The following is a 21,280-nucleotide window of genomic DNA, read 5'->3' as shown; positions in this document are numbered from 1 at the left end:
GGCAACCCCCATAGACTTCAGGAAGTTACTACCTGCAGCCAAGAAACAGTCTCATAGCACCCCATACGGTAGGGTATTATATGCATCCTTGTTATGCTAAGCTAAGGTATACTAAGCTAAAATAAGCTAAGCTAAGCTGATGACTGCAGCTAGTTAGCTGGTGGTATCCATCAGATCCATTAAGTGTAAGTATTTCTTTACAGTGGCATTTCTCTTTGCAAAGATTTAGTGGACATCAATTATCAGCCAGCATTACTGCCATGCATCATGTTTTACATCTTGATTTTTTTTCCCCCTGTGCCTTTTTATGAGCTATATGACACAAGTGGAATCTACTAGGCAGCTAATATTAATGTGAGTAATATTAGTTGATCTGTGGAATTGTTTAGGTTGTGTGTGTGTGTGTGTGTGTGTGTGTATGTGTGTGTGCCAAAAATGAAAATGAAAAGTTAAATTCCATGTGAAATATTTTAGTTTTTTCTCATGAGTACCAAATGTATCCAGACTGTATTTGGGGTCTGATCCTTATCATGTCTAACACTAATGATTCAGACTAAACTGATTTTCCTAATGACGAACCTGTATGACAGCTATCTATGTAAAACCATGTACACGATGATTTGTATCATGGCTGTAATCAGCTAAAAGTAGAAAAAAATATCACAGTATTTGCAGTATGTTTTTTTATTGTTTTGTAATAAAAGTATGTATTTATTTAAATAAAAAACCCTCAGGGATTTTGTACAGTAATGTCATAACAGAATGATGGTTTCTACAGTCAGAATATTAAACCTTGATCAACTCAGTAGTCATACTGCATCTCACTGTTGCTGGTGGACAAAACCGAATCATTCCAATCAAGAATAATGCTGTTTTGGATTTGACAGCTGTTCGCTAATATTGCTAATATTACTGTTTCTGTTTGTGATGGACATATAGTAAATACTACACAAATAAGGGGCATTAACTAAAGCAGTTGTGATTATCAGCATAACAAGTGCTACAAATGCATTAAACCTGTATGGATATAGATTCTTGATATAGCACTTGTGGGTTTTAGCCTCAAGAACCCATTTTACTTCAGGTCTGCCAAAGCCAATGCTGAAATAGCAGTTTAGTTCTGACTTGTATTTCTTGTTAGTTACAACATTGCGCAAGTACCAGTTAAGCACATTAAGTGTAAAAATTGGGGCAGACCCTGCATGTTCATCCTGTGGGAGAGCTTACTCTAGATTTACTACATCGCTCCCGACCCTCTCACTTTTCAACACAACAGGATGTCATGTTCATCAGCAGGCAAAAGTAAGCCCCTAACCGTGATCAGTAGAGCCTTATACTATTTTGTTTACTTGGTATACTGTTAATATACTTTGCCTATACTGTATATTTTTAGGTCTGTGACAGTAAATTGTTCTTGCTCAGAGTAGTAGTCATTCCTGTGACTGTCAAATTTCACCTATAAGTCTCCAGAGACATTTCTATGTACAATTAATAAGTGACAGCTTTAAGGACAGCGGCACAGGGATTGTTATGTGGAGGCAAGCATGGCTGCATTTTCTCAGACATACAGTATTATACAAGTATTTAAGTATATTATGGGTCGATGCTGTAAGTATGCCACTTACTGGCTAAGTAATATCCAGTGTAATTACTGTCCCTATACTGTTATGGAGTCAAGTTCCATTCAAATTCCAACCTTTATCATTTTAACATAATGCAAAGGAGGTTTATATTACACATAACACTTCATTCAAGCCAGACTAAAATGAGAGAGGGCTCTCCTCCTCAGTGCTAAAAAGATTGGAACTGTATGTGCTGTATAACAAGCAAGATTGAGATATCAAAAAATAGCCCATAATACTAAATCCTACAGGTGAGGGAAGCACACATTAAGGCTTAAATAAAGCAAGGCTTTAATCATACATAAGGGTCATGGTGTGTCGCTCTAATCTTAATGTGTGAAATTGGATATGTTCAAATCCGTACAAGCCTACACTTGCTTGGGCAAGATAAGAGAATGGATGATTGTGCAACACCAGGGGAAGAATGTAATCATTTAAAAACCTAAGTGATACAGTGAATTCGAAAAGTGTCTTGAAAGCACTAAGACAGGAAAGAACAAAAAAAAAAAATGCAGAGGTTCTTCTATTAAAAGACATGAACAACACCGACATTACGTTCAGTCTATTGTATTAATGTTACTGCACTTACCACATTGGAATACCAAATAGAATATTTCTAACATGTAAAGAAAGACTGCATGTACAATGCATGTTTAATTATAGTATTGGCTTTGTGAAAATAATAGTTTAGATGGAATAAAAAATAATCCTTCTTTCTATACAAACATGTGGTGTCAATTTCAGTTTGATGCTATTTGAATAATTTAATCATTTAGATTTTGTTCCCAAACTTGAGAGTATAATTACCTTAACACAGCAGAACTCCAAGAACAGCATCACAGTGAACTAGGAATACTGTTACAGCGTGTAGCACTCTGTTCTGCTGTCTCACGACAAACTATCCAGAAGAGGGTGCTGTCCAGCAGCCACACTGGCCAATGTCTGTACAGCATGAAGACCAGGTCTACATGTGGACATACATATTTAAAAGACATTGACATTCTGTGAGACTCAAAAAAAAAAGTTTTATCTGACAATTGGGCCCCCCAATCAGAAAATAGGCTTCACTTTCACTGCTCCTTCTAACACTCAAAACAAGTAACGTATGGTATTGGCCTGGTAGCTTATAGTATCAGTACAGTACAGTGTACCATCACACACTATTAAACAGAGTGTGTGGGGACGTGTCCAGATCAGAGAGCGACTCTGTCAGATGCAGCATTTTGCATGTATTCTCATGCAGCTCAGAGGCCTTTTGCTTGTTCTATTTCCAGATTAAATGTCCACATTAAACTGTGTCAACACATGGCTTTTCTTCCCTCTGGATTTCCAGCAGATGATCCACAAATGTAGCTGCAACGTCTTCATCTAATCCACACTTCACATTAAGTGTGATTGAGCCATGAACATGGGAGGTTTCCTTGATGCACCAACTGTCTGATTATTGCACAACAGAAACCTAATGGCCCCTTGAGTGAAGAGATATTAATGCACACCCACTGACTTCTGTCGACTCCTCCACCAAAAAAAACACAGTTGAACAAAATCAGCAGTGTGAAAATGATGCACATCCAGCCAGAGCCAGTGCAGTTTCATTTGAAAGTTTGGTAGAAAGCGTGTTAGCCTATATATTAAATTATATCTTGTCAAATTCATTACAAGTAACATTTTAATCAAAAATATGGAGGCAAACAGTTAATTTTTTAACAAAAAATCTAATTTCCTCTGTTTTTAAGCATAGTATAGTTTTTATGTTTTGCTTTGAATAATTGTGTATAACCTCCTACATAAAATGTACAGTATAGAAAACAATCAGCCATTTAAAAAGGCAGTTTTTGTTTTGTTTGTTTGTTTCTGGAGGTCACTCAGCTTCTGTATACCATATATATGTATATAGTGTGGAGCTGCAAGATTTCATTTGCGTTTGGTTCATTTTGCTCGTGTTAAATGTAAGCTGGAAAGATATGGTGTTAATTTGATGTTGTTTACTCTTTTAACACTGCATGCTGATAATTTGCAACATTTTGCAAATTGCTGTGTCTGTGTGTTATTTTTGTAGCTCAGAGGAAGTGTGTGCATGTGTGTGTGTCGACCTAGGTATGGTAAGTGCAGTGAGGTATATAATAGTTGGCTCTTTCTAAAACCTGGGGGAAAATTTACAGGCTGTAAAATGTTTATATTTATTGTTATGTTCTCTGGTGTTGGAAAGGTCAAGATGCTAATGTGCTAATGCATCAGTTCTAAATTATTCATTGTCATCTACATACATATGTTTTGTATATATAGATATGGACGTTACACTGCGAGGGAATTAGTTTACAACATTTGTGAATGAAGGACCACTGAGCAGTTTTTAAGTTTTAGTTTTTGTGGTGCTTGAAAGATACTTAAATGGTTGCTGGGATGATGCCACCAGAATAAATTCAATGCAGAGATTAGAGACTTTCATTGACGCCAAGGGCTGCTACAGTGAAAACTTAATGCTGCATTTGAGTCATCTAGCATCTTCATCAGCCTTCAGATATACAACCCTAGAAAATACGTTGTGGGTGCTACAGAACTGAACTTGTAAGAATATTTGAAAGGATAATTATATGCTCAGTAAATGACTAGAGAATACAGATGAGGATGGTGTTAAATTAGGAAGAACTTCTGAGGTGGTTATTAAGCTGGTCCAGCAGGAGGCCTTCTCCCAAAAGCTAAAAAAATATTCTAAAGAGGAAAGTCCATTTTTCTGCCTTTACTCCATTCTGGAAAGTGGAGCTCCATGTGTTGGTAGATAAATGAAGGTGTCATGAACAGCCCCATCATCATCCATAAAAACAGCCATGTCACCAAACTGATCCTGTCTTATTACCACAGATCTGCACACCTCATTACCATGTCCAGATTTGTCATCAGTGCCAAAGTTAAACCCTCATGGAGGTCCGAGCAAATGGATTTTGGGTCATTGGATGGGGCACATAATTTGCCAAGTTCATACAAAGATGTGTGCAGTACCTAAAAAACACTTATGCAGATGGGATTTGGGAGTAGCATATCCACTCCATTTGCAACATTTACATTTTTCCAGTTGCTCAGTTTTCAGAGAGACTGGCTGATGCCTGGTAAATGTGTGAAAGAAGACATGTATTCTGCAAAAAGCTGGCATAGAGTACATTTTTTGACTGAACAGTTCTGGAGTCAGTGGAATACCTGAAGGAGGAAAGTAAGACCAGCTTTAAGCTTCCACAAGCCTAAAATGACTAACCTAAACCTTAAAAGTGGATCACAGTCATCATCAACAAATATTTCATATTAGGTTAGTCTACTTATTCTATGGTAAACTAAGATGAAAAAAAGTGAAGCTTGTCCTCTTTTAATATGTAACTAAACAGAGCCAAACAAGTAATATGTATATTTAATACTGTATATTAGCCAGCAGGAAAAAAAATCAACAAAACAAGGAATGCAACTTTTAGTAAAAATAGTATAATATCTACAGATTGATAGGTATACCATGGCAGTCTGTAGGACTCTGTTCTCAGGTGAGCTGCACCTTTATGTCTAATGACGAACTCTATGCAGAGGAGAACACGGTCCATCGGCTGATCTCTGTGCATCATTAAGAGTCTCTGCCTGTTCACTGTGTAGGAGGGCTCATTCATGACTTCCTATATGGTAGCATGAAATGTTTTCATAATCATTTCAGAAAGATCTATAACATCTGCAACACCCTTTGCGCTCAGACTTGAGAGGTTGTCAGCTTATTCAAACACAATGGGAATACATACAACTGGAATCCAGTGATGAGATTGATTCAATTTGTTCCTCTGTGACTTACAGTTTTACTTTTGTAAAATGTGTGATGTCCTAGCACACATGTGTGAATGTCCTAGCAGGTCATTCTGTGGCATTCAGTCCACTACTAAAGTGTTGTGTTTGTCTCCTGTATACCTCCAGATGACTTTCTGAGGTAATTTGGCAAAGGCTGAAGCAATCTCATCAGCCAGGTCATGTGGATATTTTCCAATCAGTCATACTGATGACACCATGTTCTCCAGAGCTCTGCACAAACTCCTCCAGGTGGTGAGGCAGAGGTTTAACAGGCTTATACTAGAACCCTCCCATATAGATAATATTAGGCATGGTGGGACGAGGGAACTACAACACAAAGTCCACCCTCATCAACTTCAGGTCTGCTGTTTGAAACAGGGAGAAGTAGTCTACACCTTTGCCAATATAGCAGCTGGACAATAAAGCGTCCCCACTGTCTTTTTGTACAGATGCATCTTCATGGTGTACACAAACACATTAAAGAAGGTTATGTAATCTGTCAATTCTGAAGGTGGAAGTGGGACATAGGAAAGTGGAGAGGGTGCAATAGCAAAATAGGCCTTACCATGAATAGTCCATCACGCGTTAAACACTAATGGCAACCTTAGGTAGTGAGCTAGCATCACTTCCTCTTCATTAGTAGGGTCTATCAAAACTACATCAAACCCGGTTTCCTGAAAGGACATGAACTGAGGTACTTGACTCCATTTCTAAAGCTAAACAAGCCCACAAAGATCCCTTTATAACTTTGGAGACAAAATAATAAAAAAAAAATCTTCATTTTCACCACCAGCAACATCTACTGTGACAGTTTTGTACTGTGGAGATGTTTTGCCAGCGATGAGTTGAATTCATCCCAGTGGAATCATACACCACTTCCTGTTTGGTCTGCTTGGTAATTCAACAGTGGTGGGCAGACATCACACAATACCCTGTGAAATGCAATATGACTTTGTGGGTTGTAGCAACTGAAATATAAAAATACACAATAAGACCAGAAAGCTTCTGTTCGATTATGTTGCATGTTTTACTGTGTGTCCTTTGAATAACATTAGATTTACACCTTACACACTAGAACTTTAGTACTGCAAACTGATTACACAGTTCAAAACAACTTGCCATCCAAGGGTGACATTTGTGTGAAGCTGTTACTGACACCAAACAACAGTGAGTGTTAAATGTACAATTAGGAGTCTAAATCACAAGAATAAACTTTAGAAGAGAAATTACTCAGTGCAGTGAGGCAAGACCCCGGAGCAATGAACAGAAAAGTCGTTCTTAATCACGCTTCTATTCACAGCAGTAAGTGCATATGCTGACATTAGACATTACATTACAGTTAAAATCATCTTTAACTGCAGCACAAAATTAACAAGCTGTAAATATTAAAACGAATAAAACTCACTCAGCTGAAACTTTGGTTGCACGACGGATGTGTGATACAAATAAGGCACAGACCATCTAAAATGTCCTCGCAAGACCAAACTATCCTCACAAGACATGCACACACACACACACACACACACAAACAAATATACAATGCATTAAACTGAAATGTAGGCATGTAGAGTATTACTCTAATTCATACACGTGTTAATGAAATTTAACATTAATGAAAGCCAATCATTTTAAAAAACATGGCATTAATGCACATTAGAAAATTAACCAAATGAGTAAAATCCATCTTTAAATTGATATTGTATTTCTTTCAACATGCAAAATGTAAATGATTTCACTAGTCATGTTTCAATTTCTGTTTGCACACTGCAGTGTACAGACACCTGATCAAGATGAAAACGGTTAAAAGCATGAGCAGAACAGCTCCAGCCAGGAACAAAATTACATCTACAGAGTGGTAGGTATACCACGGCAGTCTGTAGGACCCAGTTTTCAGGTGAGCCGCACCTTTGTGTCTCATGACATACTCTATCCAGAAGAGGGCGTTATCCAGCGGGTGCATGGGCTGATCTCTGTGCAGCCTCGAGAGTCTCTGCATGTTCATGGTGTAGGAGGGCTCATTCAGAACTTCCTGTACGGCCTTCAGGAAGTTGTCATCTTTGTCCACTGTTTGAATGGTTAAAAGCTTTGCCCCACCTTTCTCTTTCAGTCGCAGCAAGTTGTCATATTGGTCAAAAAACAAAGGCAAACCCAATACTGGTACTCCATGATAAATAGCTTCTTGGACTCCGTTTGTTCCTCCATGAGCCACAAACAGTTTTACCTTCGGGTGTCCTAGCAGGTCATTCTGTGGCATCCAGTCCACTACTAAAGTGTTGTTGCCCAGCGTGGCTGGTCTGTCACCTTTATGCCTCCAGATGACTTTCTGAGGTAGTTTGGCAAAAACTGCTGCAATCTTGTTTGTCATGTCAGCAGGAAGTTCATTCACAAAAGCCCCCATAGACATAATGATGACTCCATGTTCCCCAGAACTCTGCACAAACTCCTCCAAGTGTTGAGGCAGAGGTTTAGCAGGTCTACACTGGAACCCTCCCATGTACACAACATTAGGCACGGTGGGACGAGGATACTCAAACACAAAGTCCACCCTCATCAGCCAAATATCTGCATCGAGCATCATCTCACCGTAATCACAGTCAGGACCAAGATATTTTTCACATAACTTCTGATAAACTAGTTTAACCACTAAGTAATTGTGTGTTTGGGATGTTAAATGAAAAACCATGTTATTAACTCTCTGAAAAAAGGTCATCTTATCAGTGTTGCCAGATCCTGTTATGGGGATATATGATAGAGGAGAGGGAGCGATAGAAAGGTGACTCTCGGTAGCTATCAACCAGCGAACGTTGTAGACCAAAGGAAGATTAAAATATTTGGCCAAAATGACTCCAGTGCCCCAGCAGGGGTCAGTGAGCACGACGTCAAACTTGCTGTCCCTCAATATTCTTGTCAACTCTTTATCATCTAGTATTGCTGATGCATATTCACCTATAATATTGTGAACATCAACAACCATACTTAACATTCCTACAGCTGTGTTGAGAAAACTCACCCAGGGAAGAGTCCCTCTTTCAAATTCAATGGTCCCTAACATCATCTTTGTGATAAGCTTCTGATCTAAGCTCCTCTCCACTTGAACTGTATAGGTATGATAATATGAGGAGTTATCCGTGATGTACCAGCTTTTGTCGGAACGCACAATAGTTATATTGTGCCCTCTTGAGTGCAAAGCTTTGAGAAGAATATCCATGTTTATCCAGTGGCTGCCTTCAGTAGGAAAGACCAAGATGTTGCCAGCTTGACAGGCTCTGGGAGCGAGGATGAACAGCAGCAGCAAAGCACTGCAGCAATACAGCAGCTTCATCTGACATGAAAACAGCGAAAATCAATTAGGAAAGACTTTGTCAGAACTTTGATTTATATTTTAAAGTTCTCATACTATGCCTGATTGCAGTAAAATTTTAAATCATACAAAACCATGATGACATCATCATGAGAAGGGATTTTATATTTTTTGTGCTATTAGTCGTAAATTAATTAGTAGATTAAAAATCTCAACAGAACACAATAAATGAAGTTCATATTTTTTGTTCTAGTAGTCTATTGAATAGTAGGTACACATATATTTGGCTGAAAGGACTCATTGCATATCTTTTTATTGAACATCTGACTAAGTAATATTTGCTTGTTATTTAAATAAGGCATATGTATTGGATTATTTATATTTATTATTTATCAAAACTACACAGTGAAAGTAGTTTATTTTGTATGAACAAGTAGTCTAAGAAGTACAAAGTATAGTTCTATTTGATTCCTATTAGAGGACATTTATTACTAAAGTTTATTATTAGATATTATTATAAGTTTATTGTTGGTTCCTTTAAGAGATCAGCTCCGAGATACTCACTAATTTAATCCAGTTAATACACAAGTAGTAAGAATTATATCATGATAAATAATGAAACTATACACATGCGCCACGTTTTATTTTGAAATCCGGAAGTAGCTTAGTGTAATTGGGTTTCTGGTAAATTTCATGTGTTTATGAAAATGTTCATAATCGCGAGGATTTGTTGCTAAAGTACAGTTTGTTGTGACACCGGCCCCAAACTTCTTCTCTTTAAAGTCCTCAGCACATTCAAACGATTTAGCACAGTTCACCACAGTGGATTAACACGTAGTTTGTCGCTGACCGAGCGTCTTAGTTAGCATGAAAAAGCTGTTAAACCTGGAACAAACGTGCTCTGGTCTCTTACTGTAGTTTGACATGTAGAGTCAGTCCGACAGCTGCTTCGTCCAGGAAACAAGTCCTGAAGGAAACGTAGGTGAGTGGATGCACGGGGGAGCAAAGGTCAAAGGTAACAACTGGATCTGTGTTTGATAAGGAAGTTACATAGATCTGACTACTTCACGGACCATAGGTAAAGTTCAAGCAGCACTCAGCCACTCAGCAGTGCAGGTTCTGGAGATATCAACTCTTAAATACTTAACTGTAGTTAGTGACCGTGTGGCTATTTGGACGATCTTATTTCATATATTCGTGATCATTGGCACAATTTGTCTGTTTATTTCACCAAAGACGGAACAAGCCAAACAAACCCAAGAAGAAATCCCAGGTTTTCATCAAACATGAATTAGCTCTGATGCAGTGGAGGATTAGTATGTGGAGAAATGCAAAACAGATCACATGAGGTTTTTTTTTTTTTTCTTTTTCTTGAGACTGAAAAGATCCTGATCATGTGTCAGTCGATGTGTGTGTGTGTGTGTGTGTGTGTGTGTGTGTGTGTGTGTGTGTGTGTGTGTGTGTGTGTGTGTGTGTGTGTGTGTCTTATCATAGTCACGATAAGAAACTTTTCATTTTAATCAGAGATAAATTAGGATCAAACCGAGGACCTCAGCACGCTTCAAACAAAACGCTAGTCAGATTGGTTAAGGGCTGAACTAGTCTGAACCACGCTGGAGTGTTTAAAGTTGTTCCAAACAGCTATGCTTGAATTCAGAATGAAATGCTGATTATCAAAAGCACTTTATTGCACAGTGTCTGCTGCCGAGAAGTATTCATAATGTCAAACGTGATTGTTCACATATGGTGGCTATGCTGAGAAGCTGTTTGTGGCACATACCATTTTCAACCAATGATCTAATCACAGTGGAGGCTTCAAGAGGAGGATGGTCTCAGGGGGAGCAACACACCATCTGGAATCCTGTGAGCTGTGACATATCCAATTTACCTCTACCTGTGGTCGAGTCGGTTAGTGCTCAGCAGGGCTACAGCCAGAGAGATTAGATGAATTCAGATCTGACAAGACACACTGCTCAGATTGGTCTCCAGAGTAGATTTAAGATTTTAGGAATAAAACAGCCGAGTCATTTTTGCAGCTAGAGATTAAAATAATGCACGCAGAAAACTACAGTGCTGACAGCACATTTTCATCTTTTTAGCCTGAAGAAAACAGTGGTTATGAAGGTTTTTATGAGCCTTATGTCAGACTTTTCATTTGGCTATAACAAATACTGTAAATGAACAGGAATGGACTAAAGCATGCCATGCTAGGATTATGATGCCTAATCAAGCCAACAGTTCTTGATACTACACACACTAAAGGAAATGAAATCAATAAGAGATCAGTTTAAAATAAAAATAACACAAACAAATTAAATGAAATTGTCTAACTATCACTTAGCTTTACATTTAGCGAACATCACTAAGGTCCAGTTTCAGTGTTTTGTTGTTAAAGGGTCTTTTTTGCCATATATGTGTTTTTATTTTATTTTTTCACTTAATGTGGCTTAAAACTGCTCTAAGCAGCACAGATATTGACATTTATGCTCATTTCCTTTCTGGTGGTGAGTGTGATAAGAAGATTGGTGCCTACCTCATACCTGCATGGTAAATATGAAGCTACAACCAGCAACCAATAAACACAAAGGTTAGTTAATGCAGGGATATTTACTTGTCACTGACCCAAGACAGGCATTTGTAGTTGATGGAGTTTGTCTGAACAACCCATCTTAGTTTTGACAGAAACAATACTTAATTCAAGATCGCTGCATGATGTGCTATGCAAGACACACACAGGATGGAAAGCGTATATGTGGATGCACTTTAGTAGCAGACTATCCTATTCAGCTTGAACGTATTTGCCTCCGGCTAATTGATGGATGAGTGCATTTCCACGTGGGAAATTTAGTTTCACATTCAATCTGTTTCACTTATTTTCTAGTAACTACCAGCCCTGGTGCCTGTGGTTAGTTGATTATCTCTGCCCTGCATCATTAGCAGCCAGTCCAGACAGAAGCACAGCCATTAGTCACCTCACCATCTGAACCCAGCCCCCCAGGATGAGATCTCTGCAAAGGTCTCTCGGGTACCATGAACGGCAGAGAGGCTTCATCCTCTCTGTAGCTCTCCCTGGAGAGCTGGTTTGATGGTAACACAGACCCAGAATTGAATCACAGAGACATGATCCTGGCCAAATGTTCAGATGTCATTAACCTAAGACTGGCTGAAAGAATATTGTTACGTCATGAAAGCGCCAGTCACTCACGGGTCACTAACATCGACCACAAAACTGGTTATTTTATAATGATGTTTCATATAATGAGGTTCATATTACTCCAACTTTCTGTTGACCATGATATTTCACGATGATTGTACCAGTGGGTTTGCATGGATCCAATGAACTCACATGAAATTCATGTATGAAAATGCAATTTGTGACCTTGAACATTTTTCTGTAAGACTTTCAGGCAGCTTTCTACCAGTAAGATTTAAAGAATATTTATAGCATTTTTTTTGTTTGTCTGTTTCTTTGTTTTCCAACAATTTAATTAATTGAGAATGAGTTTCCAGCCTGATCCAACAGTAAGGTCAATATTATGCTCCTAAAGATGCATCCTTCCAGTGGGAAACCTTTCACAGTGGTGTATTATCCATTTCACACTCCTGGTCAGGCCCAGGCAGGTCATTTCCATGTCCAGTATTGATAGCTATTGATTGAATTTGTGCAGCTCTGATCTTATGAGCCCCAGGAGAAGGCTTCAGATTCCCAGGTCCAATAACACCAGCGTTGCTCCGTCAATCCTACTCCATCATAATTATGTGTCTCCTGTTCTTCCTGTTCAACACAAATTAGTTAAAGGAACTGAACATAAGAGTGATGTAATATCAATGGCAAAGAGGCAAAATACACTACCAAAACAGACAGAGTGAACAGCAACCTTGTGTGTTGCTCAGTACTGAAATGCACCTCCATGATGTAATCGTATGTAATTTGGGAGGATTAGATAAATAATTCTGCTAAAACATAGAAGCAGAGAGGATGACTCTGTATTGCCATATTTAATGGATAATACAGTGTATAACTAATATCTCCAGCAGCTTTTGGGATGTGGATCATATGCAAGAAGCAGACTTGGTTTACGTTTCCTTCTTCTATCCATTATCTACACCACTTTTCATTCTAATGGTAACTCAGTGCAATTTAGAGTCACAAAGTGCAAACTGCATATTTTTAGGTTGTGTGAAGAAGCTTAAGTGCCTGGAGGAAATCCAGGCAGACACGGGCAGAGCATAAAAACTCCACACAGATCACCATGCTCTCTGCTATTTTCCTTCATGAAATCTATTTCTTGAAGTCCTGTGATTTTCTCTTTGCCTCATAATATCTGAGGACAGTGACTTCTTTTGGATTTGATGAGGCTTTTCCTCTGACAGCTATATAGTAATGTCTGTAGCATCTCAGTCTAGCTACAGTGTCAACGTACCTAGATTTTTGTGTTTTCCAGCTTCATCTGTGTCAGTGTGTCTCCCTTTGTGTGTTACTGTTTTGTTTTCTACTCCTCCCAGTGACCAAAGAAGCAGAAAGAACATGTTTACAGACAGACACAGTTTCCATGACTTTGCTTCGATCAGTTGTTGTCCAGGAGCTCTTAGACACACCTTTCTAAGCACATTAAGATCTCATCTAGGGCAGAAAGAATTGATTCCGGTCAGCTGTGATTGCGGGAATGCATGTCAGTAAATAGTGCCTATGTAGAAGAGCTCACTGTGACAAATGGGATCAATTTTACAGTTCTCTTAACACAGGAGCACCATCAAGCTGTTTTTAAATTACACACAGGCTGAAAAACTTGTACAGTCAAATAAAAAAACACCTGCACGTACACACGTGCATGTGTGTGTGTGTGTGTGTGCGCGCATTTTTTCAAGCCTACCCTAAGTTTATGGTAGTTGATTAGTCTTTCTTCTGATTTATTTGATGTGCAGGACACCATTTTAAAAGCTGTATTTCCCTTATCCACTTCCTCTTTTGTCAGCCAACTCTAAATCTGCGATCTACTATTTTTTTTAGCTAGATTTTCAACTTTGAATCCACCTCTGTGAAGTCTTTGAGGGCTAAAATGACCAGACAAGCCCCTCCACTGTGGACGCTAGCAGAAGGCCACCTCTAAATCAGCCTTCTCGGGGGAAAGAGGAGATCAGGGACGACCCAGAGGAGTTGATCCCTTCGGGATTTGTGGGGCTGTGCTTCTAGACAGGTGTGTTTAATATCTCTCCATGAACTGTAAAAAATGGCACTGCGGAGTACATTCAGGAGGTCGCATTAAGTCTTACTCTATCTGTGGATGTCACATGCGGTCATCTATCTGCTTCAGTCTTGCTGTGTGACATATTACAGCAGACACTACAGCCAGGAGCGGTCTCACCTTCCTGTCTATCACCGAGAAGCAGAATACATTAGTGAAGGGGCTAATCTATCTTCTCCAGAGACTATTCATTACTGATTCATTACAGTCTGACGCAACAGATATGAACCAGTGAGATAAGTCCCCCCCCCCCCATTCCATTGTCCCTGCTCACCTCTATTACTTCTTTTCTATAATATTGCCATAAGGCATGTGCAACATATTTCTGAAACATTATATAGTATATACTGTATGTGCAGCACTCTCAGAATTTTTCATTCCCCTGTTTTAAAGAAAAGCTGCACAATTATTTTTGTGGTCAACAATCACATAACGTCTCGTGATGCAAGCTTTTATTTTTATTTTTAACTTAAGCAAATGTGTGTGTTAAAATCTTTTTCTACTTGGTTTACGATGGCTGCTGTGAAACAACAGCTTTGTCTTAGATGTTACATTTACACAGCTGGCTACTAAATAATTTTACCAATTACAATATAAGGGGTCCCCTAAGCCCTCTCTGTGGTTAGGTTTAGGCTTTATTTTTAATTCTCCAATAACATCTAAAAACATTCATACAATTGAAATTAAAATGCAATGTCCTGTCATTGATTTGTATAAATGAATGTGCAGCTCTGGTCAGTGCAAGTGACTTTATCTGCTGTCAGTAATGATCGTTAGGTGATCGATCAGGACATGTGCAGAGCATTTATTATTTGTCATGGCTCACGGGCTCCTTTCATTTTTACCAGAGCAGTGATTCTGAGTGACTGCCTGGAACACACCTTCTCACAGCACGTTCAGTGGAGCGACATCAAATGTTGACACACACACAGTAAGCAGCCCTCTGTCGGTTAAGTTTACCCAGTTTATGCAGACAGAGCAGCAAAGACTGCGCCATCAGACTGAGGCTGTGAGCACTCTCAGGTAATGAACTGCCTGCTTGATATATATATTGCTCACAGGGTGGGATTGCAATGATGCAACATGGTGCTGCAACAGCAGCAATTCTTTGATTAGCTATTTCTCTTCCATCACGCTTCCCTGGCATGAAGAGAAATCGCTCACACTCATGCACTACTGTGTGACTGTTGGTGTCAACTTGTCACGTGGCTCTTGCTTTTTTTTTTTGCCCTTTTCCTAAACTCTCTCTCTCTCTTTCTATTATATTATATTGTATCTCCATTGAAATGTAAAATCGCTTTGTTTTGCTATGCCCAATACTTTGGCTTCCTCAGTTATGTTTCCTATCCTGCCTGTATCCCACTCCATTCAGACTGCTTAAGTACTCTTTTACTACTTTCACTACTGTGTAACTATATAACTATTAGGTCAATTGATACAAAACATGTAATCTTTTTAGGCGCATTTAGGATTATCACCATATCACAGTATTTTATTTTAAAGATTTTAATCTATAGCTGCTGCAATAATCAAATGTCCACCACAGAATCAGGACCTTAGGTCCTTTGAGAATCTTGGATGTGCTGCAGAAGATGTGATGCGAGATCTTGATGAGAAAATAATGAAACTCAGAATGGATTGTGACATTGCATGAGCTTATTGAAACTGTGCCATGGCACATGTGACAGATTAAAGAAAATATTTTATTAAGCTTTTACTGGTTCTTATTTATGTTACACCATCTCGGATCCTTTGTAGGCGTAGGGACTCTTTCTAATTAGCAGTTAACACAAGGCATGATGTGAATATTAATAGTATTAAAAGTATTTCGTTTTTTGATTGTAGCATCTCACTTGTCATCAACCAAATCACCAGAAGTAGGTTTACCTTCATTTCTACTGAAACTTTGTCCAAACATCTTCACAAATTTGCAGAACAAGTCTTTTGCCAACCATCACCAAGTAGTTTTTATTTATCTATTAGTTGAGATATTAGAGATGACATTCTGTAAGTGATGGAATCATTGGCCTTAATCCAAAGTCCAAACTATTTTCCAGTTAGTATTCAACATTTCTAAGAATGTGTCTGGGTAAATTGTCATCCCTGTGTAATATAATAAGCAGGCAGCCATTTAAAAAATGAACTGGCACATTTCCGAACAGTCATGTTTCACCACTCATGACCTATAACTCTGTACACTGTCACCTACAGAGGTTTTCTGATGACTCAGCGGCTGTGGAGTGCATCACTGATGGAGAGGAGGATGAATACAGGACCATGATTCAGGACTTCAGTCAATACAAGTAAGAGTGGACACAGAGACTGATCCAGATTCCTGGATGTGTACCAAACAGCGAGTTGGGCCAGACAGACACTGCCCCGTACAAAAAATAAATAAATAAATAACACACTCAGATCCTTTGGAGTGGGCTGGACACTCGGACTGTTTCATGATTTTGTGGAGGAGTCAACCATCTTCTTTGCAGTGTCCTGCTGGGACAGTGACACCACAGCACAGACAGGAAGACACTTAGAGACTTTAAAAGGCGATAATGAAGGCTAGATCTGAGCTTTCTGGACTCAGCAGAGACGGTGAGAGAGGGGAGGACGATGGCCGACCTGTCATAATGGACAACACCTCATACCTCCTACAGGGCGCCATGGGTGCCCAGAGCAGCACCTTGAGTGACAGACACCACCTGTGCTGTGTGAAGAAGCACTACTCTCTATCATAGCTTTATTTTTTACTTTTACTATAATTTTCTTTTCTCAGCTGCTGTATCACTTGAATTTCATCAATGCAACGTGGCGCTGATGGCAGCTGTGGTTGAAGGCTTTCTCTTTTTGGGTGGTCCACTCGTTCATCCGTCCCTTCCATTCTCATGAATGACATATCTCAGGAACACTTTGAGGGAATTGTTCAAATTTGGCACATGTCCATGCGACCTCAAGGATGAACTGATTAGATTTTGGTGGTCAGAGGTTAAATGTCACAGTGACCTCATGTCTGCCCTTATCTTGTCAAGATAATATCAGGAATGGCTGACTCAAGGGATGATCAGAATATCGGTCTGATCGGACAGACACTGCAACTTGGTAGCCAGGGGCAAGAACCATAAAGTGGTAATTCTAATTTCTCTGCATTAGGAAAATCAACTTGGAAACACTGGTCTAGATTTGAACAAAATCAATCTTGCTTCGAATGTTCAGTCTCTATGGAAACATCTATTTCCTGTATAAACAATATGTCTGACACATATACGATTTTGCAAACAAATGAACAAACTGTGAGTCCATGGCCCTGTCCCCTACGACCTGATAATATATACGAGGGTCAAACTTAATCAACCCTTATTGATCGGCTCTCAATGATCCAGAATGGAAGTCTTTGGAGTTCAAATTTATAACCCCTGGAGGGTCCTTGGAGCTGCTCCTCATGCCTGATACAGTTCCTTTACTGGCCATTATAATGAGGCTTTAAGCAGTGTGGTGACTGTAAATCTGTTACGGTAAGATTGCACTGCTCCAGATCTGACTGGACCTCACCTCACTAAATCTCACGTCGAGGACAAGAGAATAATTTATCGTCCTTTCCTGAGCACCCGAGCCAAAGCAATGTGAAGTCAGAGCATGATCACGCATCCCCAAGATCATCAAGTAAGGTTTGTTAGTGGGAAGGGAGCTCAGATGTGTGTATCAGCATCCGCAGCATCCACTCAGTCTGGGTTTGCTTATTGAGGATGATGTTTAACAGGACAACAGCCATATGCTCAACATACAACGGCATAAAACCTTCAGATATGTTCCTTAATAATTATATAAGATGTTTCTCCTATTAAAAAGATCATACTATTGTACTGACTACACACAGGGGTCATCCTAAGACTGTAACTGTGTTAGTTCTCTATCAGACATGTCCTCAGTAGAAGTATTGCATTAAAAAAATACACATTTCGCTCTCCAGTTGGAGAAATAGAGCGAATAACGTGTTCACAGTCAGGCACAGCATATGAAACCTACCATCTAAAACAGCTGCTGAGCTGGTGTAAACTTGCAGATAGATAATCAGAGACCGAGCACAGGACCTACAGCACTTGACGGCTGCGCGCCAGGACAGGCTGCTGCGCGCCAGGACAGGCTGCTGCGCGCTGGCGGACAGTAGAGAGTCGTTTGTTGTAAAGTAATCACAGCATGGAGCAACACACGCCGTTTGGTTCTGACCTACTCAGGACTAATGTAAGATTTCAGACAGCAGCACAGCGCTGGTAAAGTGTCCACACCGTGAGGACGCGGGGTCCGGCATGTCCGAGAGGAAGCGCGCTGAACGCCGCAGCTCTGAGGCTCCATCACCGACAACCGCTGCGGAGCAGATGGTGCCGACAACATGAGTCCGTCTCTCTCCATCCTCGCTTACTTTTTCACTCTGGTTTACTGTAAGTGCGTCTTCATTTCCTTTCTGCGACTTGATGCTTTGGGAACCTCTGTAGGGTGAGTTTCTGTCTGGATGGGCTCCACGTTTTTTGGGGTGAAAAGTGCTGAGAAGTGTTGGTTGTTTAGTTCCCAAAGTGGAATCTCAGCCAAGTTTTCAGTGCAGGGACACAACTGTAGTCTACAGGACAAACAAGAAATATACTGCTTTATTTTTAAAGAACAAATATTATAATTGAGCATTTTAAGTATAAATCAAAAAGATAAAAGATGGAAACTTTTCTAACAGCCAGAGAAGATACCACTGTAATTTAACATTTACCACTGAATCGGCACAATGGCTGTAAAAATGACAATTTGATGAGTCAGTCCTGGATCAAATGTGGCCTGTAGACACCAAATATGCACTCATAGTTTGTGTATATAAACAAGCATGTACATATAGATATATACAGATATATACATTTCATAAAACTATAAAATTATATAATTTTTGTGTCCAGTATCCTGATCTTAACTTCATCATCATTACCTCTTACTGAGTTCGATCTGTGCAGTATGTAGAGCTTGTTCAACGTGATGAGTCTAATAACAATGTTTAAAGGATTCATCTTCACACATTAAGTCAAGAGACCTACAGACATGTTCCTTATTAACCTTCCCTGTTTAAAGATGACAAAGAAAAAAACAAACTCAAATGAAAAAGTCATAAATACCTCTATTGTATTAGTTCTTATATTACCAAGGAGGGGAATATCAAAAACAGTGTTCATACTATGGAGGACTCCACCGTTGAACCCGTGTTTTGCTTCATTCTGATACATTATGCTCTCAGGTCTCAAACTGGATTCAACTTTTGTAGAATAATGTTTTTCGCTGTGCTGTGTGGAGTGACCTTATCAACTCCACAGTGGCTGACGCTGGCATTGTATTAACACGCCTGACCTCACTCTCAATCAATGTAATGTCAAGGCAACACTTTCGAGATGCTGTTCATTTTACACATTAATCCTACACACGCGTGCACCCGCAAGTAGCTGTCGACGGCAGGTGATTACAAGTCCGGTTGTTTTTCAAGTGGCCTTTACCTGTGGACTTGTTTGACTGTGGTCTCTGAGGGTTTTGATAACACAGAGTCTGACTGTGCGTTGGTTGGGATTTAATGACAATGAAAAAGGCACAGGGCTAGACTGTCGCAAAGCACGATGAGTGTGCAGGCTGTTAAAGATGCACATGAGAGGAGGGACTGAGGTTAGAAGAATCTAATTTTTACTTTTAAAACCTGCATCACCACATAGTTGTAAAATAAAATAAAATAATTAAACATAACTTCTTAAAAGGCAAAATGAACCTCATCAGCAGCCTTGAATATCTCTCTTCAATTAGCCCATCCTCAGAGAGTCTCACCTCACTGCAGTGTTTACCATGAGTAAGTAGACTCGGCTGCTCCAGGCCATGTAGGGGGCATTAATAACCAGCAGCATGTAAAGAATATGGAAGCAGTAGTGCCACATGTATCCATTCTGCTCCAGATGAGAAGAGCTGCTCATCAGTTTCAATCAGGTTTGTCTCCTCCCCCCTGACATGGGCATCATTTATCAGGGATGGAAGGAAAGAGCTGCAGTTTGGCATTCATAGCTTTGTCTCATTTAAAACACACATAACACACATCGTGCTTTGGCTTTAGGCGAATGCAGAATTATTAACAAGCTGTGAATATTTGCCATGATCCCAAATGTAATTACTAATTTGGAAATGACTTTGGGGCCTTCCTGACATTTCAACATAATTTCCACAGCACAGCCGACCCTAGCTATCTTAATTGACAACTGTTGTTTCCCTTAAGACTTCCCCAGTCTTAAGGGGAAGCTACAGATGGCTGAACAGATAGTTGAGGAAGAGTGTTCACTTCCTTTCCTTTTCTTTCACTGGGCTTCAAACTGTTTCACCAGGTAGCAGTGGTGCTGACTCAGAGGAGCGTCTCATGAACTGGTTGCTGGGAAAGGATCGTTACAATCCGCTCATCCGCCCCGCTGTCAACAGGACCGAGAGAGTCACAGTGAAGCTGCAAGTGTCTCTGGCACAGCTCATCAGTGTGGTGAGGCACCAAATACTTTGACCCACCAGAAGGATGTGTGTGCATCTGTCTGAGGGCGAGACAAAGAGGGAGACAGGGAAAAATAAAAGAGTTTGAAAGAAAGACTGATAGAGAAACCAAAGTAAGAGCCACAAAGCTTTGGGACAGCAATTAATTCCAAAACAGCCTGTGCCGAGCTGCTGTAGCTCTAAATGAATGGAGGAAGTCCGGGAGATCTGGGCAGCTGTGATCTCTGCCTCTGTCATGTCCAGATTGAAACTTCAGCACATTGGATTAAAAGGGGCTATAAAGCTGTTTTAGCCACAGTGATAGAGGCTGTCCTCTGATTTACAGTAGAAGCTGCTCCAAGCTGCAGAGCGAAGCAGGGAGGCTCGCTCCCAGCTTCACTTTATGAGTCTGCATTGTGCCACTTGGTCTAATTGGCATTTGGTAACAGTTTATTTGAAGTGGATGCTACGGTAGTGTGATGACAGTGCTATCAACAAACATATTAACAAGCCGTCTGAGAGGAGAGGAGGTCTTCATTACTTTTAATTTTAAGTCCACTTCAAACTACATGCCAAACATCTTTATATTTCAGTACGCAGGCTGATTCTGTCATCAATTTGCTAGCTCAGCTATTTATCCATTGCTTTTGGCTTGTAGCTGGTAGTGGTTATTGTAAGTATACTGAAGATCAGCATCACACTCATTTTGGCTACTTCCCTCTGTTCACCCTGCTAGTTTTACCCCTGTGGTACTACTACAGTTGTCAATGACCTTAATGTCG

General features: G+C 39.8%; 1 protein-coding gene and 1 pseudogene across 1 annotated transcript; both read right to left on the bottom strand.

Moving 5' to 3' along the window:
- Nucleotides 1–4,805: 4,805 nt before the first annotated feature.
- LOC113174627 lies at nt 4,806–6,061 on the bottom strand (annotated as a pseudogene).
- Nucleotides 6,062–6,446: 385 nt separating this feature from the next.
- On the bottom strand, nt 6,447–9,808 carry LOC113174903 (UDP-glucuronosyltransferase 2A1-like). Its single transcript, XM_033325940.1, has 2 exons — nt 9,653–9,808; nt 6,447–8,760 (listed from the first exon to the last, which is right to left on the bottom strand). The coding sequence occupies exon 2, from the start codon at nt 8,758–8,760 to the stop codon at nt 7,174–7,176; it is 1,587 nt and encodes a 528-aa protein (XP_033181831.1). The 5' UTR covers nt 9,653–9,808; the 3' UTR covers nt 6,447–7,173.
- Between the last annotated feature and the right edge of the window lie 11,472 nt (nt 9,809–21,280).

The sequence above is a fragment of the Anabas testudineus genome, chromosome 3 (genome assembly GCF_900324465.2).
Source record: "Anabas testudineus chromosome 3, fAnaTes1.2, whole genome shotgun sequence".
NCBI classification, from domain to species: Eukaryota; Metazoa; Chordata; class Actinopteri; order Anabantiformes; family Anabantidae; genus Anabas; species Anabas testudineus.
The sequence above is the reverse complement of the archived record's forward strand: the minus strand, read 5'-3'. Positions and strand labels throughout refer to the sequence as shown.